The following is a 19,307-nucleotide window of genomic DNA, read 5'->3' as shown; positions in this document are numbered from 1 at the left end:
AAGTAAATATCAGATGAATAAGGGGGACAAGGAAGGGGTTTCTGGCCGGCATGAGATATTCCATAAAAAAAGAATACCAAGAAAGTCTAGCTTCCTTTGTTTAGATGACTTTAGTATCAAAAGATGTAGTTCCAGCTGAAGCTATTTCAACAGCTGGGCATTTACTCCCTCCCATTTGTGTTTTTTCTTAGGGGTTATTTTTGTTTCTGATGAAAGGTTTGCTCACAATGCATCCTCTTCTTTAGAGAGAATACTAATAGAATCTCTTCATCTCTACCCAGCTGCCTATTTTCATGAAATTTGAAAAAACAAAATATTTGTTAGATGCCCACTCACTTGTTCATATTCAGCTAAAATTGGCAAGCTGATTAAAATGTTTCAGAAAGGATGAGAAAGAAAGCACTCAAAGAGATGAAAATACAAATTTAATGAGAAATCACATAACCTTTTGCATTAGAAAATCAGACTTAAGAACATTTCTGGCTTTCCGTACAAAGCAAACTTTGCCTGTAGAGGCATTGACAGCAGATCGATCTCTTCTCTAGTGTTTGCAGACATTAGCGTTAAGGGTGGACATGATCCACCATGTGAATGGGAGGACTATGTATACATTAAAAGACAAGAGTTCATGCCACATGCTTTGTGCACATTAAGGCAGAGATGCTAACTTCTCTTTAGGTTCATTACTGTCAAGGATCAGCAAGTGCACTACAACGGAAAGTGAACTGGGAGCCAGAAATGAGAGCAAGGCAGACGAGAGCAGTGTGCTCCCCAGCAAGGGGCACCAGCAAGTCCCACCAGACAAGTCCCACTGGAGAAGAACAGAACAGGTCTGATCGGCCGCTGATAACCAGATAAGTCTTCTCTAGATGTCCCTGCTTGAGCAGGAAGGTTGGACTAGATGATCTCTAAAGGTCCCTTCCAACCTTAAACATTCWGTGATTCTGTGATTCTGTGAAGTCCATAGTGATGATGAGGTCCAATGTCAAGCCAGGAATTCACACCAGTGGAGCAGGATGGGGATCTGTCAGGCAAATGTCCCAGTCAGCAAAGCTATTCACTCAAGCATCAAGGACAGGGGCCTGAGCTCAAATGCMGTTTCCAAGGTCCGCAGCAAGGCTTCTCACAACTCTTTCTGACACAGTTCTTTTCACAAATCGACCAAGGGTGCACAGCTACACCATGTCAGAGGCAGAGGCAGTCATGCCCCTCCTCAAAGGGGATGTTTGCTCAGGGCATTGACAGTTTTTTTCCCATCCGTAAAGTTACAGTGAAATAAGAATCCTACTCTCATGTGTGGCTTCTAAGGGAAAGTTTCCCTTAAGAGTTATCATCGTTGTTGCTGGTCAAGTAGCAAAATAAATATGACTATAATCATTACACTATACATTTTAAATATGCATATCATCCTTGTTCTTCAAAATAAAGAAGGTATTATGRTTTTTCTTAAATTGTTTGGGAATTATTTTAATTGTTTGAATAACAATTTTTCATCATATTTTCTTCAAAAGGTTATTTATATCTATGTGCCTAATTATTCATTTAACTAGCTAGTGATCGTTTCATGCAATATGTATAAAAAGCAGTATATATGCAAACAGATGGTGTCCCCTGTTGACTCACTGCTGCTTCCTGCCTCTTCTTTCTCCAGCAATTTCTCTCTCTAAAACCAGAAGGCAGATTCAGGAAGTTGTTTCTGATGTACATTACATTTTCAGTACAGTAGTGATGCATAAACAGAGTTAGAGCTAATACAGATAAGTTTCAGTAAAAAGAGAGGGAAGCTTTTATTCAGCCATGCAATTGTGCTTCCCCAGTGCTGCTACTTCACAATGTTTTAAATGTGAAATTGCTAGAATAATACATATTTAACAGTCAGTGGGTCAGAATTACCTCTATTACCTTTAGTCTTACTGGCTTTCAGATCTTAGAAGGACAAACAGCTAACAGTATGATATTTTATAAGACTATTTAAAAATCTTATCTGCAAATGTAAGACTTTGAAATCCTTTGAAAAAAAAAAGCAGAAATGTCAATTATTTTCAGACTAAGTGCATAAGCAGAGGAAACGTGAGATAAAACAAGTGAACTGATTTAAACTGTGCTGATGTGTAAACATCTAATCAAGGTTTTCTGAGTGGCCCACAGACTACTCCCTTGGTAGAAACTGACCCTCTTCTCTCTTTCCCTCTTTCCCCCCCTCACCAAAGAAAAAAGAAAAGTAAACCATTTTTCTTCACCATTTTATATTGAGCTTATCCATAGACTTCTGGTTTGCTTAACAGATTCATTGCAAGTACTCATGGAATTAAATRAATTCAATACATATCCTAGCTATGCACATCATTGTCAAGTTTAGGTTAGTTGTCAATACCATWTTGAAATGCATTTTCAATATCAGTCACTTGACTCTTCAGTTTCTTAAAAGCTCATGTGATAGCATAGGCAAAAAGTATTTGAGGTGGGACTCATGTTGCCTTGCAACAGTCATATTCAGCACTTGTTTATGACATATATAAGGTAACTTAGTCCTAACAAAGAAAGCTCTATCTTTTCAATTTATCAATGTAAAAATTATGTGTATATTTTAACGTATGAGTGCAAATCAGATTTTGCCAACTCGATGTGATCAATACAAGCTGTGTTTCTAATGACAAGTCAGAGAAATCATATTAAGGAATAAATATACATACAAGTCCCAAAGGTCTTGGCAAGATTTGTGGCACTGCATACAAGCTGCCCACAAGCTATGTATGCATCTTCTGCAAGAGAAATGTATTGCACCAGTTTGAATATATGACTTTCAGAGAGGGCAAATTTTACACCTTATTTGTGTGTGTTTGTTTCATAACAAACCACGAACTTGAGGGTTGGAAAATTTATTCCCTGTGCAGCAACCTGTATCTTTATAACTGACAAAGCAATGACACCATCCTTGACCAGCACACAGTTGCCGATGGGAGAGGACACGGCAGATGTTCTGCTGTGCAGATCCTCAAAGCTCCTTTCCTCTTTTCCACTAACAGTGTTTTCAGAAAAGGCCAGTTACAAGCCAGTGAATAGGAACAACATCAAGAAACTTTTTACAACCTCCCCTAAACAGACAAGTTTAATCTTCTGACAGCCTTTTTATTTTTTGTTTTTAATTCTTTCCCCACTTCTTCAAGAATATCGTATCATACAATTATAGATGAAAAATCTGTAATTCTGCAAATTGAACTGCTTTAAATAAGCAAGGTGCTTATTTAAAAATAAAAAATACACCAGCCTTACATAAAAATGTAGATAAGTCTTCACTTGTGAAATCCCTGTTTTCTAACATCTAGATGCATTTTAGGAAATGCGGGTGTTTAATGCAGTATCAACTACAACAGGCTGATGTTTCATATTCAGAGGAGGTCCTCTGGAACCAGGTTAATCCTTCAACATTTTTGATTCCAACTTCCCCTTTTAATAAGAAAAGATTATTATATTATAAAGTTATTTTATATGTCAAAGTAGTATCTAGACAACTGGAAAGACAGTCTGGGAGACACACAAGCCCTCTATTTGTCCACAACCCTACAAATTGTCAGCTCTTACCTCTCTCTACAAACCTTGGCTCATATCCATGCTGAGGCATCATGCCTGTAACTTCCTCTACACTTTTGTATTTGATTTGACTTTACAAGAGACTTTTTGCTGTCCCTTAACCTTCCTAGTCAGGATCACTTAAATATTTAAAATAATATTTTACTAAAATCTGTTTAAGAGAAATCTGCATGGGTATAAAGGCAAACTTTTCTCAATTTCTATTTATAAATCACAAAGAGGTCTAGCAACTTAGTCTTAATAATCTCTGTCATGTAAAAGTGTTGCAAGTATATTTTACATATAGCAGCTTTCTACTGAAATTACTGGAGAAAAAAAATACTGCTTTTTTTGCCTGTATTTATTATTTTAAGTGTAGAAAAACAAGGAATGCACATTCTGCATATGGTAAGTTAAGAAAAGTGGTTRGGCATCATCTTTTACAACGTTTTGAAAAGTATGGGAGCTCCTAATTCTTATAGTAACTATAAGAGATAAGCATAAATGTCCTTCAGATCAGCCTCTCATATAACATTTCCTGATCATTTTTATACAAAACTACCACAAAGAAAAAACACTGAATAAACAGGTCAGCCAAACCTGGTTCTATCTGATGAGGCCACAAGCAGTTTTATTCAAAACCTGCATTGATTTCTTTAACCAAAACTCATTTAAGAAAACTGTTTCTTCCCTCAAAGTTAATGCATAAGTTTTTTCATGGAGTACAATCAGAAACTGTGTGTTTCATTTTTAAACAGTTACTTCTCACTAAAACAACACACCAGGCACATATTTTATAAAATATACATATTTTATTTAGTATTTATTTTTAATTGAACAGTCATTTCAGTTTCACAGATTCCTGAAAGAGCTTATGAYACAATTTTATAAAGATAAAGCTATTTTTTATATTTAAAGTCTGTAATACTGATGATTTGACTTTAACTGTAACGGAGAGAAGAAGTCATAAGAGCTTTAATGCAATTGATTTGTATTTTACAACTACACAGGTAAACATTATTTCATTTATGATTAAATTTAGATGTTTCGATTCTATTTTACAGTGTTTTTTATACAAGGAAATATAGCATTAAGGCAATATCCTAAAACCAGAGCACTACTCAGACTGTGTGGAGACTCAGTGTTAAAATCAATCTAAACAAATTAAAACAATCCAGAGGTTTATAAATTAACAAATTCTGTAGTATACAGAATACGCACAGAAAAACTACTACTACAACAACATGGATTACAGTTATAGATAAACAATATGTTAAATAGAAGAATTTCCCTAAAATGTAATTTATTGACTAGGAATTCTCTTACGAAAAGAACACATATCTTCTTAGATGTGTTTCTGAAGAAAAAGGCTTAGGTTGTCTTATTTTTACCCCACCCCAACATAAAATAGCACCCRCTTCCTTCCACAACAGTGCAAATAACAGCCTTCTCCTATTTCCAACAACACAACATCATTCTTTAAACAACTATCAAAAGATTAGAAAACTCAACATGACTACCTAATTTCCAAGTCTAATCATGTCAACAAGAATGATTTTGTTGTTGCTGTTTGCTTCCAGCTTAAAAACTACTTCAAATCAGGTATTGATTTTCATTCTTTGGTAGTGCTTCTTCTACTGAGTCAGTTACCCACAGCTCAGAGACAATTTTAAACTTTTTAGCAAATGTTCTCCTCAGAGCTTTAATCTCTTTTACCCGGGAGTGATCTTCTCCTATAAGGACATGGGACACGCCCTCTTCTAAGCGAGGGACTACTCYTGCACCATAAAATCGGAGCTCCAARGCTCTAATTGATAGTCTTGTTCCATGGATTTTTGTTCTGGGCTCATTAACAACAGCATAACAGTCCACATAAATAGTGTTTCCTCTGAATATACTGAGTTGGCAGCTGTTCCATGAATAACGTTCTTCTAATTCAGCAATCACATCCAAAGGCATCATCTTCTTMTTATCTTCCATCCTTGAGAACACTTCCTTCAGTTGTGCAACATCTGCATCCACTGTGTAGCTGTCTCCGTAACAATCATATGCACGAGCAAAATGTTCCTTTGTGTCAGGACACATGTGAATCATAAAGGCAGGCTGCCAAGGTACGAGCATTTTGGTTTGAAAACACTGGAGGAGCCACTCTGCCTTGACCACATCGTATCTGTTGGAAGCAATGATGTTTTTCACTCGGACATTCTCTGTTCCTACAATGACACAGTAGGTGTCTGGTCCAGGGTTCTGTACCACACTGCCACCAAATTCAGCTATTCTGCTTTCCAACTCGGACTTCGAGTGTTTTACCGTTCCTGTCATAACACAAAACTCAACATCTTCAAATACATTTGAAACCTTGTTTATATTAGAAAGATCAGGGGCTTTAAACTGCTCAGCTATTCCAATTATCTTTTTCACCTTTGGTATGGTTTTCTTTTTCTTCTCTTGAGGCTCATCATCATCATCATCTATATGAAGGTGTTTAGAGGCCAGTTTCCCTTCTGCTTTGCTTCTRAGATGCTCTAGCATATCTGAAGTCATACATTCATACCATTCCTTGTCCTCTCTTATTCTCTCAATTCGGGGGAATCTCAATGTACAGTCAGTTTTATACATATCACTGTCGACAATCTCAGCAGCCTTAACCTGAACTATTACAGAGTTACAAGGTTCAATGTACACTTCAGGTTTTTCAGTTCCACACAAAATGTTGCACGGAGGGTCCTTCCTAYGATAGGGCTTCCAGTGTTTAGCCAGTTTCAAACCTAGATCATACAATTCCTTCATAGTATAACCAGAGCCGATGCGGCAAATAGAGTGGAAAACACTAGGTTTTTCATTTGGAGGTGGAGTCTCCGCAACAGCGCACAGAAAGTGAGACATCATTCCACCGCGCGAGCCCTTTCCCCAGTACCCGCCAATGATCAGGAGGTCTAGCTCATCCATCAACCCGCTGACATATTCCGGCTTGATTTTTAGCCAGCCTTCCCCACGTTTGTCAGGCTTGTAAGTGGACATGGGATCTTTCACCATAATTCCTTCCTCTCTGTTATCTATCGCTTCATTTAAAGCATCGATTACTTCTTTTCTTGTTCTGGCACKTGTTTTATGTACAGCATGTATTCTGCCTGCTACTGGGGTAAATASGTCACTCAAGATTTCATACCTTTTGCTTAGTGTTTCATGGCCCAACTTCTGGTTGTTAACCATTAATACATCAAATACACAGTAGCAGGTCTGCAGGTCAGATTCCTCCACCATTCTTTTTATATCAAATTTGTTTCCTTTTTGCATGAACGTTTGAGTCTCAGGATTGTAAGCCATCATTTCACCATCAAGAATGCAATTTTGCACGCTGCTTTTAAATACTTTATGAATAAATGGAGTTAATGAACCTTCAAGGGGTGAAGCACCAAACTGCTGAGTGTAGTCAAACCCATTTCGGGAAAAATATTTGTATACATCTCCATCTTTGTGCATCTGCATACGCTCACCATCCAGTTTAGTTTCTATGTAGAATTTCTGATTATTCATTTGTTTCTCAATTTGCTGGACATCAGCGATAGCAGCAAGCATTGGTTTAAAGGCAGAAAATAACATGATGGAGACATCACTAAGTGAGACAGTTGGATCATGCAGTTCTCTGCAGACTTTTTCCAAATCGGTTGTGACATTGTGTAATTCAGCAGCATCAGGATGAAAAATGGAAAATATGGTTTGTTGACTAACACCAAGTTTCAGATCCTTTATAATCATCCGGATAAGCCATTTTTGTTCCAGTGCTGAGCTCTGAGTAATTAACTGAAGGAGACTTTTCTTTAATAGACCCTTGTTTTTGGCAGCATTATTATTAGCTATTGCATCTAAGAGTTCATTGACCTGCTCTATTGTCAGTCTACCTTGTTTTGGGCACCTAGGTTTTAAGACAAAGTAAGCAATCATTGCAAAATCTCCAGCGTCTCCACGTGAGCCAGCAGGTGTTCTGTAATTTAAAAGCTTTGCAGCATCTTTTCCATCTTTGGGCAAATTAAGCAATTCAATATAGAGCTTTGCAAGCATGGTTTCTTTAATCCCATAAGCCATCCTTTCTCTTTCCAACTGCGGAAGAATAAGTCGCATTGCTGGGTAAAAAGAATCAGTGACATCTTTCTCCTTTTGATGAAGAGCATCGTGGAATCTCCTCCAGGAATCCAGGAAATCCTTGAAATACTTGGTCTTCTCCGGCCGAGATTTACACGTCTGCATTCGCTCCAGAGTACAGCACAGATCCGCAAATGGCACCTGAGAGGCTACAGTTTTCTTAGCAGAAGGCTGTGAAGCAGGTGTAGAAGCCATCAGGGTTCACTTTGCACTACGAACAATGAGATACACGTGGATTTTTGAAGAGGAACAAAAGGGCGGCACGTTATCCTACCTCGAGAACCCCCTCGCTAGTTTCCTGGAGTTAGTCGTTTCTGAGGGGTCCCCAGTGGACAGTTTTGCACTTGGCTGATGGTGACAGAAATGGACACCCAGGTAAGACCCCCCGCGGCAGCCGCAGGGAGCGCTAGACGCGGGGGGCTGGAGCGGGCCCGCGCCGRCCTGGACCCCCCTGCCCTGTGGGGCCGGGCCGGGCGCCCCCGTGCTCCCGGTGCGGCCGTTGCTCCCTCGGCCCTAGCGCCCCCGCGACCGTTACGGCGTTGCCACGGAGACGCGGCGGGGGGCACGCGCTCACGGGCGCTCCCTCCCCTCGGCGGGAGGACGGAACGACCGGGCGCGGGTGGGGGTACGGAGGGGGAAACGACCACCGTGAGACGAGACTCACCCGCGCGAGCGGTGCCGGCAGAGGCTGCGCTCACGGCGGCCACGGCGGCCGCCGCGGCCGGGCTCCTCCGCCCTCCCCCGCTGCTCCCTGGGCCGGGAGGAGCCACGCGGTGACGCCGCCGCCCGCGCTCCTCCCCCGCACCGCAGTGGATCCGTCCGTGAGGGGGGGKGAGTGGGGGCAGAACGGCGGCTACGGGCGCCGCGCGCCTGCGCAGTGGCTGCCCGTGCAGGAGGCGGGTGGCGACTGCTCCCGCGGGCGCGGGGCCGCTTGTAGCGGGGTGGGGAGGGGCTCGGGGTGGTAGTGCCCGCAGTGCACCCCCCCGCCTCACTGCGGTGTGGTCCGGCCGCGAGGGAGCGCGCGCCGCCTCCTCACCCCGGACGCGGAAGCGGCGGTGACGTCGGGCCGGGGCACGGGGGCGGAGCCGGAGCCGCGGCGGTTGGAGCCGCGGGCCGGGAGCGGCCGGGGTCGAGGCGGCGCCTCCGGGAGCAGCGGCGACCGCGCGGGACCATGAGGCGGGTGAGGCGGGCGGGGCGGGCGGCAGGGAGCGGGGCCGGCCGGGGCGGCGGCAGCTGGCGCGAGTGGCCCCCGGAGCCGCTCGCCTTGGTCTCCGCTGCGCGGGGAGCCGCTCTGGGACACGGGCCGTGGCCTCCTGTATGCTCAACTGCCTCCAGTAATAGTGGGGTTACAAACGGCCGGAGGAGGAGCGCTGCTCTTAGGTGTCGGTGGGAATAACTCCGGGCGTTTGAGAAGTGGCGGCTTGTAGGGGACCGTTTTGTCCAGAAGGTGAAACCTCGGCTGTGGCCGTTGTCCCGTTGCCTTTGGGTTTTTGTTTGTTTTTGTTTTCAGTGCTGTCATAACTTGTGGGGTGCTGGTAGAGTTCTCTGGGGCTTGTCAGCAATGGAAGGGAAAGTGTAGTGGGAGATTAAAAAAAAAAAAAAAAAGCAGAAAAAACTTGTGAACCTGCACCACTGATGCAGATCAGAATAAGTAAGAAAGGAATGTTTTCTGCTTTCCAAAAATATTGAACCCTCATGCCTGGGAATTTTTTGATCTAGTTCTTTTTTTCCCTTAGGAGCAGCCACTCTGCTGTTTTATGTGAGTTTTCTTGAAATATTTTAGTACTGCAGAAGTGTAGGTTTCTTGTCCTCTCTAAACCTGTAGGCTCTTTAGGTATTTGAACAAAGTTTGGTTTGTTTTCATTTTGAATCCCTAATGAAATGCCGCTTTGCAGTGGCAGAATATAAAGGCTAACTTTTGTAGAACTCTGTGCAAAGAGAGCAGCCATTAAATGTCTGAATATTCTTCTTAGCGCTGTCTTTACAGCTACTAACATTATGTCTAAAAGTTATCTTTGAGTAGCCTGTGTCAGTCTCCCATAACTGGACTGTTGGAGACTACATATGCACTGTGTGGTATAATCATAGAGCACCCTTCAGCATCGATCTCGCAACTTAGAATTTAACTGTAAGATGATGTTTTCAAGTTTACCTGACTGTTTGTCCAAGAGTTGAGCTTGACAGGAAGAGCATCAGAGCAAGGTGACACGTGTGGCTTCATAAGCAAAGCAGCTGTGTAGCTTCTCGGTTCACTGGCTGTTAGCAGTTCTTAATTTTCTTTCAAGTTACTGCTTACCTTCACTTATTATGTGTCTAACGTTAAAAAGCAGTTTTACTCAAAGTTCCCAAATGCAATTTTCTTTCAGGCAGAGATGAAGCATGAGAAGTCATCACCTCCAAAGGTAAATGCCTTATAAYGTGGTTAGTATGTGAAAATAGCAGTTTTTGTGCTAAAAGAATAGATGAAACCTGGAAATACATACCTAAGTAGTGGCAAATATAAAAGTAATTCTGATTTCCATTCAAAATAAGTAAAAACTGCTCACAGGAACCCTTTAGTCTTGTTTTCAGTTAGATTTTTAAAATCCTCAGTTGTGGATGATCTTAGCTATTTAAGAATAAAGCACAGCAGATAAATCTTAAAAATCAAGACATTTTCGTATTATAATTGCTCTCAGGATTTGTGTTGTTATGATTGACTTACACAATCAGTGTTATTTAGAAGTGGGATCTGTAGCACGTCTGTGTCATTTGTCTGTGTCAGTAATTCATGACTTCTGGATTCAGAATGGGTAGATAAATAGAAATGGATGTATTCATCCCAGTAGGGTAAAAAGGTGACTAAGTTTTGATTGAGACGCATCACAGTCAGATTTTTACCTATTTTTTTTTTCTCCATCCTGAGAGGCAACTTGGGGCTGCTCTGTAGCTGTGTAAACTAAAGGGGTCTCTAATGGGCTTTAAAGCAAATGGATTTGTCTTATCAGAGTAGCACTGTGGTTAAGTCTTCCTTTCAATTAAGTCTTAACAGGATATGGGTGGCATAATGTTGACATGTGTCACATAGTGTGTTTTTTTTGTTTTGTTTTATATGCCAATGGATATCTTGGATATCTTGATTTTGGAACCTGGTCTCAATATGCTTTTTTTTTTTTTTTTTTTTTTTCTCCTCCCTCTCTCTCTTGCTTACCTCTTAAGTTTTGGAAGATACTTTAAAAACTTACCTTGAGAGAACCACCAGCATTCACAAAAGCCAGCTTTTGTGATGCAATTCTGAAAAGCCTTTCAAGATTTTTTTTTTCTTCCCCCTTCTCTCATCTACGTGAGAAAGACTGGCTGCTCAAGACTTCATAGTACCTTTCAGGAGGGAAAGAAGGAAATGTGAAGCAGATTCCAGAGGAAAGGGATCTGATGATTTTTGCACCCAAGAAAACATGATCTGAAAGCAAAGAACATGACCTGAGAGCAAAGACAGAGGAATTGGTTCCGTATAGTCTAAGAAAACTGAAAATAAATTGCAAGTTTGAAAACAGATAAATGTTGTATTGGAAATACTAAGGTTAAGYTTCTTAGTCTTGGATTTTCTATCAGTTGTCTAGGAAAATATCTGGCAGACGAGACTATGTCATTCTGTTGTTGATGGTTCCATGCTTATCTCCCCTACTGACTTCCATGACAGCAAGTTTAAAAACAGACAAGCAACCTTAAGCTTGTCATGATAGCCTCTATTTTGGTCAGTTTAATCAAATACCAGTTTAAATAGTTTACATTTATCAAATACTGTGTATTCTGTAAAATGGGGAATAGCATTTTCACATAGGAAGACCTTATCATAGCAGAAATTAGGGCAATTACTTGAAATATAGTGCAACAGGCTTTAAGTAAGAAACCTTTCCAAGTAGTTGATGTTTTATCTGGGAGATCTGAAGAGGAGGTCTGGAGAAACCTAATCCAATAGGAGAACTGTAGCAGGTGCTCTCCATAAGGCATTAAAAACTGTGTTGAATTAAAGCAGGTACTGAAAAACTACCTGAAATATCATCTATATAAACTCTTAGGTTGGTAATATTTAGTATATTTCGGGCAATATGTATAGCATTCTCACCAGCCCAACAGTAAGGAGAAGTGCAACCAGAAATAAAAGGTTTTCTTTTTGTCTTACAGTATGCTGAGCACTCATGAACTTCAAGAAGTGTTGAGGTTCTAAAAAATACCTTATAACTCAGCGAGTTGCCAACCTAACTTGCTCAAGTTTTTAAAGTATCTTCCAAAACTTAAGAGGTAAGCAAGAGAGAGAGGGAGGAGAAAAAAAAAAAAAAAAAGCATATTGAGACCAGGTGGCGAGTTGCCACTTGCTCAAGTTAGGTTTTTTTCTTACGGCAAAGTCTGGTTCTGCTTGTATCATCTTCTACTCTGCAGGTCAAATCAGGTACTTTTGCAAGGCCTCAAACGTTTTTGAACTGCACAGAAATCACAGTGTGCAGCATTCTTGGAAGTGAGTTTGCGTTGCSTTAGTTTAAAGTCTTTCAGGCCTCTGTGCCTGTACGATGAAACATCATTTTCTATGCTTATGGTCTTTCAAATAGTATTGGAAGGAGGCAGGAACCTAGGAGAAACTTGTATCTTGGCTCTCCAGCTAGCAAAGCTTTCAGGAAAATCTGAATTAACAGTTATCACCTGATTCAAGCCTGGTAAGGGAGTTAGCAGAGTTCCACACAGCTGTGTAAAGCACTTCAGTAGTCATGTAGCTGGTCATTAGYGTGAGGTAGTCAGGCTTGTCTAACTGAAAAGATTGTGTTTGTATAGTTTATTCTCCATGCCACTTACCATATTGAACACACAAACTACAGGTTTGTTTGTGCTTTCTCCCAAAAKCTGCCTTTTAATGTTATTGGGAGGGGTTTCTTTTTAATAGCAAAAAGTTGAATTTGCTCTACAGATGCCCTAATTTTACTTTCCATTGCTTCACTACCTGCATACTGAAAGAAGCACTGCCACTAAGCAAAAGCTGGCCATGCTGAGCTCTAGTTTTAGGATCAGGATGCTTTGTTTTTGTAACTTTACTTAGTTTTAACAACAACATTCATTGGCTTTGCAGCTCTGATAGCAAAAGACTTGTATATGTAAAATATCAGTAATCAAATTTACAGCAGTAGTATCACAGACTAGCATAGCACTTCGGTAGTTTTAAATATCTTACTGAAATTAGGGAGCTGTGGAAAAGTGAAACTTCCATGGCTTATAAAATCAGTTGTGGAGTATCAGCCTACAAATAACAGTCCTTGGTGTTTATGTGGTAGGCATTCAAAAAAAATAAAATCATCTTAAGAATTTGCCACTTTTGTTTTTTAAAAATGATTCTTAGGAGTATGTTCCTCTGTAGTGAATGTCTTATCGCACWAGTATTTTGGCAACTTTCATTTTGTAAGAAATTCGGTAAAATTTCATGTCACAGATAAGGAGAATGTTTTTACTGTATCGTTATCAGTTTTGCTGTTCCTTTTACAGCCTTTAGATTCAATGCAGGAATTGTCAATTTCATTAAGAATTTCTTCTACAAATCAAGTAYTTGATCTTTGCGACTTGCTAGGGAAATGGAGCACAATAATTACATTTCCATATAGACAATACCTTTTCAACTTACATATGCATTTTGAATGTGAACTTGTAAATAAAGAATATGAGAAAACAGAGTGAGGATAACTCCAATCTAGACTGCTTCATATTCTACCAGAATTTTTGTATTGGGAATAGATGCACTGTACAAAAGCTTAATTTCACTTGGCATTTGATTAATGCTAAATCTGAATACTAATAATACTGAATGTAAAGGTGTGGCTGACATACTTTTTGCTGACCTATATATTAGTCTGTCTGAAGTCTTTCGCAGAGCTGGCAGTGTTTCTTTGTCGTATTTGGAGAGGGAAGAGGCTGTGAATAGAGACACTGGATCGCTCAGTTGTGCCAAAGTGACTGGTGTAGTTGCAGCCTCCCCTGGTAGTGTTATTCCATATACCCACTCAAACCCTRCAGTGTTATTTGGTTGGAGCTGTGTGACTCATAGCAAACACCCAAACCAAACCACACAGCACTTGAACATGTTGAGACATGTCAGGCTCCTTTGGAGTTAATTTAGCATCCTGCTGCACTGCATCTTTCCAAGGAGGCTGCACCAAAGGCTGAGGGAGCTGGGCCTCTTCAGCCTGGAGAAGAGAAGGCTGAGGGGGAACCTGATYAGTGTSTATAAATACCTCAAGGGAGGCAGTGAGGAGGAGGGGGCGGCCTCTTTTCAGTGGTGGCCAGCGATAGGACTAGAGGAAAYGGCCACAAGCTGAGGCACCAAAAGTTCCCCAGGAACTTAAGGAAACACTTTTTGACAGTGAGGGTGACAGAGCCCTGGAACAGGCTGCCCAGAGAGGTTGTGGAGTCTGCTTCTTTGGAGATCTTYMAAACCTGCTTGGATGCAGCCCTGTGCCACGTGCTCTAGGTGACCCTGCTTGAGCAGGGGGGTTGGACTAGACCTCTGAGGTCCCTTCCAACCTTAAGCATTCTATGATTCTATGATCTCAGACTGTGTCTGAACTGTAATTATTGTCTGCAATGTGACCTTGGAGACAGCTGGAGCGCTTCTGTACTGATCAACCTGGGTTTTGCCTCTGGCAACTTGCTTTTTCAGCTCTGCACCAACTCYGAGTTACTGTAATTCTCATGTAGGTTTGGCAGTTCTTGCTGGTCTCTGTACTGCCCTATTTCCAGCAGTAAATAAGTGTGGGAGATTGTGTGTGCTGGGAGCCTTGTATATCTGTTAGGGCTGAAAAGATGTAGTCAATTACTGTTGACTGTCACTACGCTCGTCTTATGCTATGTACATCTGTTTTTTCGGGTCAGGAGTCTGTTTTCATATTTGAACATTTCAGTAGTTCATTTTATTGATCAGAGGATAATGTAATTGGCTGACTGTCCAATGCTCTCTTCTAATAACAAGATCATACAGCAAAAGGTAATACGGTTTGATTAAAACTGATAAAAAGCTATCAAATCAGAATGAARACACATGTAACAATTATAAAGTGCAATGCATATTACTATGGTGGTTGCATTTCTTTCACTGTTTTGTTTGACGTTATCATCTTAGTTGATCAAGATACTGAAAAATACAGTTACTACGTGGTAGCTGACCCTGTGTGTCTTGCTGGCCTAGCCTGGTTGCAAGAGGATGTGCATCCTTAGTATCCGTTAGAGTTGTGACAAGTTGATGGTATCGTGGTCTCTATGGTTGCTCTGCTGGTCGGCACGGATGTCTTCATGCAGAAGTTCTGGTGCCAGTCAACGGATATAAAGTGCTACTGATGTGTATTAAATATTGAAACAATGTTAATGAGACTGAGGAGTTCTAAAGCCTTTTTCTTAAGATTGTTTTATATGCGTTTTATAGAATAAATCATTGATTTTTTTTTTCTTTCTAGAAGTCTGAATGCCTAAATCTTTTCTTTTTTTCCTTTTTTTTTTCCCCTCTATTTATACATATATGTTTGGGTTTTTCTACAGGATTTACTTGGAGTAAAAGATCACTGACTACTACAATGGAAAAGTCATGGATGCTTTGGACCTTTGTTGAAAGATGGCTACTAGCTTTGGCTTCCTGGTCTTGGGGTCTCTGCCGTATTTCTCTTTTACCATTGATAGTAACTTTTCACTTGTACGGAGGCATTATGCTACTTATATTAATATTTGTATCAATAGCGGGTATATTATATAAATTCCAGGATGTACTGCTCTACTTTCCTGAACAGCCGTCTTCATCACGCCTTTATGTTCCTATGCCCACTGGTATACCACATGAGAACATCTTCATCAGAACCAAAGATGGAGTTCTTCTTAATCTTATTCTGCTGAGATACACAGGGGACAATGCAGCATACTCGCCAACCATCATTTACTTTCATGGGAATGCAGGCAACATTGGCCACAGGTTGCCAAATGCTTTGTTAATGCTGGTAAACCTGAAGGTAAACTTACTCCTTGTTGATTATAGAGGGTATGGAAAAAGTGAAGGAGAAGCAAGCGAAGAAGGTTTGTACTTAGATTCGGAGGCTGTCTTAGACTATGTCATGACTAGGTCTGATCTGGATAAAACAAAAATCTTTCTCTTTGGCCGTTCCTTGGGGGGAGCAGTAGCTGTTCACTTAGCTTCGGAAAATTCCCATAGGATTTCTGCCATCATGGTGGAGAACACCTTCCTTAGCATCCCGCATATGGCCAGCACTTTGTTCKCTTTCTTTCCAATGAGATACCTTCCTCTGTGGTGCTACAAAAATAAGTTTCTGTCCTACAGAAAAATCTCTCAGTGCAGAATGCCTTCGCTCTTCATCTCTGGGCTGTCTGACCAGTTAATTCCACCAGTTATGATGAAGCAACTTTATGAATTATCCCCAGCTCGGACTAAGAGATTGGCAATTTTTCCTGATGGGACTCATAATGACACGTGGCAGTGCCAAGGGTACTTCACTGCACTTGAACAGTTCATCAAAGAAGTAATAAAGAGCCACTCCCCTGAAGAAATGGCAAAAACATCATCTAATGTAACAATAATATAACTGATACACTTTTTCTTTTTTTTTTCCATGGGGGGAGGGAAATACATGCACTGTACATTGATTTGTGAAAAGTGGTAAAAGAATGTCCATTTTTACATGTATATCATGTCTGTACTTGCCTAAAGAATGAAATTAAAATYGGAAAGGTCTAATGCTTTACCAAGATGTTCCACACAACTTTTACATTTGCAGCATTGTAAATGAACCATTCTATATGTCTTTCGCATACTTTTTTGATATCTTTGTCCATATCTTCCATTTGTTTGATATGTACAATGGATGCTATTAAAGAAAAAAAAAAAGAAAAAAAATTGTTACAACAGTAGTACAGAATGCATTAGTTAGAGCAACGCCAGGCTCTTCAGTATTCATTGCTGCTATGTGCAAGCTTTCCAGACAATCACGGCTGGCACAGGGTTTTCTTGTTTTTCTTAGAATTTCTTTCAAGTCTGCCATGCATGAGGTACTGTCTTATTTCTTTACATTTAATATGCAAAGATTGGGAGGCTTTAATGTGCTAAGCAATATGAAATAACATTAACAGTAGTGTACTTATAGGCATACCATCCTTGGTTTGTTACTATTATATAGTTATGTATTTAAGTATATGCTTATATATGTGTTTACATACATATACATATAGGAAGCAAATTGCAAGTGAAAAGGAAAAGCTATTTTCCCTGTTTTCATTTATGTGTCTATGCAGAGCAAGTGCTGCGTGTTCCCAGGCATTTTTCATCAAAAAGTAGCCTTCAAAGGGAGATGTGCAGGCTCACTTTCAGAGCTGTTTTTTGCTCAAGCTCTCCTTTGTTGACTTCTTGGCAGCCCTTCTGTTGGTAGCAGTCTGCTCGTGCATTAGAGGTAGGATTTCCAAGGCAAAGAGGGCAACGAGAGTGGGCAAAGCAGTACAAGGGAGTATGGTATAAGGTAAAGACGTATATATTTGAAATGTTTTTKTTAAGTTTATACCTTTAAGGATTTGTGCCCTTTATTTATCCTCCAGAAGAAGAAAATCCAAATAATTATAAATGATCACATGATTTTATGTGTACAGTTGCTATCGAGAGGACAATAAAAATGAGCAGTGCATAAATTAGCAGACCTAAGTTAGGTTGKGTAAACCAGACAATTTTWAAAAATATTTTAAAATATCTTTTACAGTGCTGTTGCATATTCTGAAAATGGCTTAAGCATTAATGGAAGTGTTAGTTTTCTTTAGCTGTACTGAGAATTTGAAGCTGACATTGCACCATTTTATTACTACCAATATTTAATTTATAAGAACTTGATTCTGACTAAATGTTGTCTTGTTTTTCAGATTTTAAGGATTCTTTTCCTAAGATATCGTAACAGCATTATGTGTTATTAGCTCTGTTTGTGCTGGACTGTGTGGCTGTATAAATCTCCAGCAGACCTAGTTGCTCATTTCCTGCAGTTGATAGTTTACCTATGCAAAATAGATTTTTATGGGAAGAAACATAAATGTAAAAAAAACTTCCTTCAAGTCACTACAAATTCTTCAAATTGATTTATTTGAAAAAAAAAAAAAATCTACTACAGTTTCCTGTTGTAGAAAAGTATCTTGGCATATATTAATCAGTTTCCCAATGGACAGAAGTATTTTAAGCACGTACTTAACTTCTATCACTGACTAAAATCACTCTTTTGAACTGGTGCTTTAATGATTATGCCTCCAGGTACTRTATGGAATTACAGGTGTCATGGACCTATTGGGTAGTAGTTGTCAGCAAACAGTAGCTAGGGAGGTGCATCTTTATTAGGAGAAAAAGAAAAGCTTAAATGCAGCCATCCTTTCTCAGAACAAAGAGACAAAATACTTTACATGTTGCTGATTTCTAAGGTAAGTATCCTGTGTCATACCACTGTTAAAGGTAGTTTAGAGTTGACTTGAAAAAGCTATAGGCCTGCATGGATAGCTAAAATCTTGAACATAGTATGGTTTTGAAAGTTTATGTCAAACTAGAGCTATCTCCACAGCAATCCAGTGGTACCTGGTATGGTATTTGGTTTTCTGTGTATTTTCTTTGGGAACACTTGTTTATGTAACAAAAAGGATGGTTAAACTGCAGCATTTTTTTTTCTGTGGAGTAACACTGAAACCACAGCATGAGGTTCTTTTTATTTGTAATTTTTTTTTCCAGCTGCTTTGCAGTATTTTAGAATTAAGGTAGATGGATAGATGGAGAGAGAGAGTGAAAAAGAGCTGGGCTGCTCTGATACTGCTTTTCTAAAAATAACTTGATAAAGCCAATGGCCTACATTGCTTGTTGAAGACTGAATGCAGATAAAGTAAACAGCTATTTCAGAAGTCAAAACTTATATTAACTATCATGATGTTCCTCATAAAGTGTAAATTTCCAAAGCAACAAAGGGCTGCTTCTCTTTCCCTTCCCCTTGCCTCAGATCAGCCAAAAAGGACCAAAACACCCCTCAAACCACTGCTAGCCCAGAACATGCTGCTATCTTCCTGTTCTGTGTCAGTTGTGAAGCTTTACGGGTGCTTGCATGTGTGAACAAGACCCTCTTATGGGGGGGCCACAGTTGCCAAGGTCGTGTCTAATGTGTGGTATTAGATGATGGCACCCTAGATACAGTGTGCTTTAGGAGTAGTCTTAAACAGTGGTTTGGGTTATCAAGCTCTATCTTCTCACTGTAGTTGCTGCAAGACGTGAAGATGAAACTTTGCAAATAGCAGATATGAAAAGACAACCGTCATACTCAACTTAATGTGGTTTCCTTTGCCTTCTATATACTGACTTTTTTGTTTGTTTTAAAYGGGTTGAACACGTCCTTATGGATGAATGCCTGTCATTCTATCTTTCATTGCTCAGGCCTTGAAATGCCCTGAAAGAAAAGAGAAAGAAAACATTAATAATTATCTTATGTAAATATTCCATTGCTGTAAATATGATCTTTTCCTTTTAAGTGATGGGGAAGGAAGGAGGAGCAAGAAASTTGTTTCTGACCCTTTACAGC

General features: G+C 40.1%; 2 protein-coding genes across 3 annotated transcripts; one reads left to right on the top strand and one right to left on the bottom strand.

Moving 5' to 3' along the window:
- Positions 1–5,118: 5,118 nt before the first annotated feature.
- On the bottom strand, positions 5,119–8,418 carry LIG4 (DNA ligase 4). Its single transcript, XM_026034570.1, has 2 exons — positions 8,378–8,418; positions 5,119–7,924 (listed from the first exon to the last, which is right to left on the bottom strand). The coding sequence occupies exon 2, from the start codon at positions 7,906–7,908 to the stop codon at positions 5,164–5,166; it is 2,745 nt and encodes a 914-aa protein (XP_025890355.1). The 5' UTR covers positions 7,909–7,924; positions 8,378–8,418; the 3' UTR covers positions 5,119–5,163.
- Positions 8,419–8,868: 450 nt separating this feature from the next.
- ABHD13 (abhydrolase domain containing 13) lies at positions 8,869–18,087 on the top strand. 2 transcript variants are annotated; one of them, XM_026034568.1, is made up of 3 exons: positions 8,869–8,893; positions 10,080–10,115; positions 15,262–18,087. In XM_026034568.1, exon 3 carries the CDS (start codon positions 15,297–15,299, stop codon positions 16,308–16,310), a length of 1,014 nt encoding a protein of 337 aa, XP_025890353.1. In that variant the 5' UTR covers positions 8,869–8,893; positions 10,080–10,115; positions 15,262–15,296; the 3' UTR covers positions 16,311–18,087. The 2 variants fall into 2 exon arrangements, with proteins under 2 accessions (XP_025890353.1, XP_025890354.1); XM_026034569.1 differs by lacking the exons at positions 8,869–8,893; positions 10,080–10,115 and adding an exon at positions 11,779–11,994.
- Positions 18,088–19,307: the final 1,220 nt, after the last annotated feature.

This window comes from Nothoprocta perdicaria, unplaced genomic scaffold (assembly GCF_003342845.1).
Source record: "Nothoprocta perdicaria isolate Ctin4 unplaced genomic scaffold, notPer1 scaffold_148, whole genome shotgun sequence".
Taxonomy (NCBI): Eukaryota; Metazoa; Chordata; class Aves; order Tinamiformes; family Tinamidae; genus Nothoprocta; species Nothoprocta perdicaria.
Note: the sequence above shows the minus strand (reverse complement) of the source record. Positions and strands in the feature narration are given on the sequence as shown.